This window comes from Mastacembelus armatus, chromosome 3, assembly GCF_900324485.2.
Source record: "Mastacembelus armatus chromosome 3, fMasArm1.2, whole genome shotgun sequence".
Classification (NCBI taxonomy): Eukaryota; Metazoa; Chordata; class Actinopteri; order Synbranchiformes; family Mastacembelidae; genus Mastacembelus; species Mastacembelus armatus.
In genome coordinates this window covers 23571756-23577969 of record NC_046635.1, presented here as the reverse complement: position 1 = coordinate 23577969, position 6214 = coordinate 23571756, and the positions used below count along the sequence as shown (strand labels likewise).

Below are 6214 nucleotides of genomic sequence, written 5' to 3'. Positions count from 1 at the left end.
AGAGACAACACTGTGAGAATTCATGTCAAGATAATAAGGAAGAGATGTGAAGAGTTCTACTCCAAAACACTACACTGTAGCTCCAGATACAACATAAAAAATATCGTTGCCTGAGGTTTGTCATTCAGTGTGTGACACATCTACAGGATCAACTCTGTATGCATGGCCTCATTTTTTTCCACTTAATTATGAATCTTTACTTTAGTAATAGCAGTTTTTTGAGGGGTTGTATTTTTCTGTCACATTTTGGAACAAAACTCTTCATGTTGTCCAGTTCATTAAACACTGTGATTATCAAAAATATGGAATGCTTAGTACAACACAATTAGCAGGTCCACTTCATTGATTATTATTTTTGATGTACCATCCATAAATGATCACAACTATCTACCTGCTGAAGTCTCTGGTCCTCCTCTCTGGTCACAGCATAAGCGTTTTTTTATTAAAGCAACAGACAGGTGTAAAACCTTGTCATCGCTAAACATGCAGGAGTCGTGTACATCTGATATAAAAAAATCAGACTAAAAAAAAAAAACGTTTTCATTTTGTTGTTCTAAATGAAATGCATGGGAGGAAGCCATCATGCTTCTTTTCATGGCATGAGAAGTGGCAGGATCCTGATGGTTTTCACCGAGCAGACCTGAAAGTAATGCTGATGTTTTGTGAAATATGCTAAATTACTTTGCCAAGAGTTAAATGAGCAGATTGATATCACTTTCATATATGTCCAGATAATACAAAGCTACTGTCAGCAGCTTGTAAGCTTAGGTCAGCACAAAGACTGAAAACAGGGGGAAAGAGCTAGGCCTGGCTCTGGAAACAGGACCTTTCAAGCTCAGTAATCAAGATGTTGTTTGCAAAGGGAGCAACAAAGTTGGTGACACAGAACCTTTTCACATTTTGCTTTTGTTACAGATAAATAAAGAAGGTATTAAAGCTAGTTTGTCTTATTCAGAATACTCTCTGTTAAATTATCTTCAATTTTATTTCTCACAAAATATTTCCTTCATCCATCTCTATGTAAAAATGAAGCTTTCTGGGTTTTAGTTTCAATATCTCAAGTAAATCTAGGATTTGCTATTAGAAGAGAGTTAGCGTTCAACAAACAAAACTGCAGTTCTCATGAAAACATTTCTAAGCAAAGCAGTGTGACTCTTTGCATCACTTTTACTTATCTTTGTCCATATACCCATGATATTCACCCTGTTCATTCATAGTCACTTTCCAACATTCAGCGGTAATAAATCAACTAGTCAACTTATGACGTTTAAATGGACTATGTGACTGTGAACGTAGCTGTAACTGAACTACAGACATATCCTCTACATTAGATCTTGTTGTTTAAGCACCATTTACAGTGGAACAAACAACATATTGCTGAGTAAGGCTTTGTCCCATGGCTGCTTTGTCATGATTTGTGTTACCATAAGTGTGATTCTGAAATACTTTTTCTTACCTCTGTCACAGAATGCACAGGTTCTGATTCCAGCTCTCTGGAGCTGCAATTGGTGGTTTCCTCTTTTAAGCTTGTCCTTGTTTCTAATCTTTGTGCTAAACTGAGGTAAGCATCTCCTGGGTGTAGCTTTATATTTAGCTGACAGATAATGAGTGAATCAAACTCTCAGCTTGAAAACAAATACTATTAATTCATGTTTCCAAAAATGCTGCACAATATTTTACATTTTTTTTTAGCATATCTATGGTAGGCACACACCTGTGACTAACAAATGATCTTTACTCTCAGTTACAAAAATGTTTTCTTTAGAGTGGAAAAGCAGTTTCACACCAAAAAGCCTGAAAATGATAAAACAGTTTCTCAAAGCGAGAGTATGAGTGTGTTGGAGAGGTGTGGTGTAAGATATTACTATTCTCACCATAAAAAGCAAATGAACTGGAAAGTGAATATGTAGACTTCATCGCCTCTTTAAAAAAAATGTCGTGTTGAACCATGGCTCCGAGTCGTCCCCTATTCTTCAAAGTCTCTGTGATTCGGTGTCAGTGGGCTTTTTTTTTTCTCTTTCTTTTTTTTATTCCCCGCTGTTCACCTTCACCACAGAAGACAACTTGCCAGCACTGACACAGGTAATTCCCAAGAAATATTTCCTCTAGAAGAGTATGAAAACAAATACCATAGCTTTATACTTTAGCCAACCAGATCACAGTCAGAAAAGGAACCAAAATAACGTCCGAAAAAATAAGTTAACATAAGTTTGACACATTGAATTTTACAATATGTACATTATTTTTAAATTAAAATAGATTTGTCGGTTGTCTGATTGGATAGGTCTTCTAGAGAGCGCTCCTTTTTTTTTTAATACCATCCAGTCTTATTCCACAGAAGCAGCATTCCCACTAAAAGCTCAGTGCCGGCCAATCAGAGTCAAGTAAGGCTTCCATCGTCAAGTCCCTGCCAATAGTTTGTCTGTGACGTCTTCGGACAGGGCCGAGCCCTTAGCAACTTACATGGCAGACCCTCCAACAGCTTGACAAAAAGAAATAAATATAAAATATATGTAATATTTCTATATATATTCAGAAAACCAAACCCAGAATAGACTTTAACTCTGATGTCTTCACTCTATATTATAATCATTCTGTGGCCATTTTCCTTTTGCCAGTCCACACTGCTTCCCTTCAAGTCTCCATGTTTGTGTATTTTTGCAGTTTTTCCAAGGAAAAAAAATCTTCTTCAAATCTGTACATCTTATACGCAAGTAAACAAAATGTAAAAGTGCGTGTTTTTTGAATACGTTTTATCCACTATATCCAAAAGTGTTGCAGGCACTTAAGTCCTTCCCAAATGTTGTAGGTGTTTGTCGACAGTGGAGCAGGTTGGTTTGGTTATTCCTGGATTTGTGTGGGTCAGTCTGTCTGTATGTCTCTGTCGATCTGTCTGGCGAGGAACGAGCCACCATCTGCTAGCCCAGGATGTCCAGGTAGACCGGCGTGGCTTTTCCCATGGCGAACAGGACCTTCTGAATGTCCTTAATGTTCAGTCGCTGCTGCGGTTCCCTCTGCCAGCAGCCTAGCATGATGTCATACACCTCCTTAGGACAAATCCTTGGCCGCTCCAGAACCCGACCCTGGGTAATGCACTCAATAACCTGCAGAGGAGAGAGGGCAGTGGAGTGAGACAAATGATTTTCTCTGACTGATTGCTTTGGTTTGTTCATAATGAGAAACCAGTGACACTGAGCAGACTGTCCTTTGAGGTTTGAACTAATGAAACTGAGATCAAAGAAATAAACAGAATGCATTCAGTCTTAAATATGTGCAATATTAAAGGGGAAACAATATTTTTTTTTGTCCTACACACAAAATAATACTGAATATCTGTGGGAAGGCTGTTTGAGATGTTGCTAACAGGCTGATTGATCATTTCTTTATTGGACCTGTGCCCTAATTAGCCACGTTTCACTGCTGTTGTAAGAGTTTGACTTTACTACGTAAACTCCAGGCCACTTGAGAATGGCCTGGAGTTTATTTGTGTATAATGACTGTGGATCCAAAGAAAAGGTGTTGTTTCCTTTTTTTTTTCTTTTAGCATTATCTACACATAAGATTTTTGATACTTGTTGTTAGGGATGTCCTGATCAATATTTTTCCCCCGATCTCGACGATGACTCCCAAGCCGATACTTGTATTTTCCTGGATAATACATTTGCACAGTAAAGTTGGTCAAATCAATCCAGTGTATATGTTTGACAACTGAATAGCTCTGCAATGCAATAAGAACAAAAATGCCTGCATCCAAGCTGTTCCTTTATGTTTAATTTTTTTTTACCAACTAAAACAAACTAAACATTTTATGACTGTCTCTTATGACAGTTTCACTTACTGTAAGATTAGTTTTCATTTGATTTTTAACGAAATATCCCAGTAAAGAACCTAAAATATGTCTGCAATAGCACACTTCCACTTAGTGCAGCACTATAGTAGTAAAACACTTCAAATGAGTAATGTAACGATCCTACTTCTGTAACAGCTTAACTTTAACAGTCACAGTAGCAACAAAAACACATAAAATTCCTGTTAGAGACACATTATAGTCAAATGTAATGAGTGAACTCACTGTATTCTGTAGAGTGTTTATTTTTCACTAACACCAGGTGAAATGCTCGTACTGATGCATTACAACTGGCTACTGGGCAGGTTTCATTTTTTAATTTAAAATATTTCTGCACTGCAGACATTTTACTTGTCCATTTTCACCACCTGTGACATTCAACAAAGGTTTTTAGGTCTGTGCTTAATAGACCTGATACAGATCAGGTGAAAAATGCCTCGATCAGCCCCGATAGAGATCTGTAAGATCGGATCAGGAGAGCCCTACTTATTACCAATACCAACATGGGATAATCTGTTGCTCTATAAAGCCTTGTTTTCTGGAAAGAAGGTATGTTTAAATTGCTGTGGTTCAAACAAATCTGAAACAATACAAACTATTCAAATCAACCAGTGGTTACCTCAAATAATAAACATACCCTATGATTACACTGTCAGCATATAATTTAGTTGTCCAAAACCTTTCATACATCCTGATCCATTTATTTCCTTAAGATTTAAGTTTTGTTGACATTAGCTTTATTTCCTCTTTGTTAGTATTCCACAGAGCCCACTGCGATATATTTATAAATTCTAATAATTTAAACAATTTAAAAATGAGCCCATTTTTCCCCTTTAAATACTTTTCTTCAGTACTCCCAGTTGGTGGAAAAGTATTAAAGTGGTAACTGTTCCCTGTGAGAGAAAGCGAGAATAAATTACACCAGAAGGGGAAACATGTCCTGATTTATATGTTATACAGTACAGTGGCCAATAAGGACAATGGGTGTACATGAGAGAAAGGAGATGAATTAAAAAATAAATTTCTTAATAAAGGGTCAGGGGAGGTACATAATAGGCCATTAGTTGAAGCCAACATGGATTACTTCAGATTTTATTCTGCCCCTCGCTGTGCAACTTCTGATGAATGTAAGCATGGAAACACCACACACTAAGTCAGTATTACACTAATTTACATAGCAATGTGAAAAATGGTAACTGCTGGATATTCTTCAGGATGCCAAAGCTGACATTTTTAACAGGTGCAAAGCTACTTACTCTGTCAGTGTTTACTGTAGAGCAAAGTAGAAGTGCTGGTGCTTAAAGGCACATAATAAAGACTGCCAGTGTGTAATGTGTGTCATTTGTAGATCTAATATTACTGCAAATATCGTTACTTTTGCAAATAAACAGGTGAGTTATATCAGGGGCGTGATTTGTCATCCTAGTGCAATTGGAGCTGATCATGATAGGCAGATGTAACTGATTGGATTGTGATCACCTGCACTTTAGAGGCCTGGGCAGGAGGAACATTAAACAGAAAAGGTGCAGGCACAACATCCTTGACCACATGCAGAGTGTTATTGCAAAAATGGTAATATACAGTAGACATTTTTCCCTTTTGTTTCCTCTACAGTTGCTTTAAGGTTGTTCAAATCATATTATTCCACAGTCTGTATATCATATGCATTTTTCAAGATCAGACTGTTCTCTTCATGGAAACAACATGATATTTACACTAAGTGAAATATACAAACCTTTGCCTTTATGATTGCACCATTATGTTCTCATTTTATATATGTTTATCCGGTATTCATGCATATTTGGTGTTTTAGGAAAGTCGATTAATATTTATTATCATTTTGTGGAGGTGCTTAGCAATGTAGCACTTTGTGCAGCTTCATATAGGAGGGCAGGGTAGAGCCCAGTGAAGGATGAGGCATGTTTGAAAAAAGTTCCTACAACACCCTGGTAATCATTTATCACTGTCATGGATAACAATTTATAATTCATGTCATAATATATCATTGTGTGATGTGTTAAATAAATTTTAACAACTGAATAAAAAGTACAGTATTCCACTTTAACACTCTGAAGGCACATTTATATTGAAAAGAAACATGGTTGGTTTTTGCCCTTTTATACAATGCTGGGCACATAAGGTTCTGGCAATAAAGTTCAATCAATTAATTGTTTCATTTAGAGTGTCTCAAAACTCATTCTGCATACATAGAAATGTGGAAACCCCAATTTGTGTCAAAGCCCAACATTATATTGATCTTTCAGTTGAAATACTTATAAGTGCAACGCAAGCCACATGCCAGGTTATTCTTTTAGGTCAATTTAATTTTCTCAATATGCTCGCCTTACAAGAGTAGTCCTAATTGAA

The 6214-nt window shown here is 36.7% G+C and overlaps 1 protein-coding gene across 7 annotated transcripts in view; it reads right to left on the bottom strand.

Moving 5' to 3' along the window:
- Nucleotides 1-2918: 2918 nt before the first annotated feature.
- Nucleotides 2919-6214, bottom strand: part of ntrk3b (neurotrophic tyrosine kinase, receptor, type 3b) — a 147304-nt gene continuing 144008 nt past the window's right edge. For all 7 annotated transcript variants that reach the window (XM_026293842.1, XM_026293839.1, XM_026293844.1 and 4 more), the window contains one exon: nucleotides 2919-3104. In XM_026293842.1, the coding sequence (XP_026149627.1) occupies nucleotides 2919-3104 (186 nt within the window). The remainder of the gene's footprint in view (nucleotides 3105-6214) is intronic.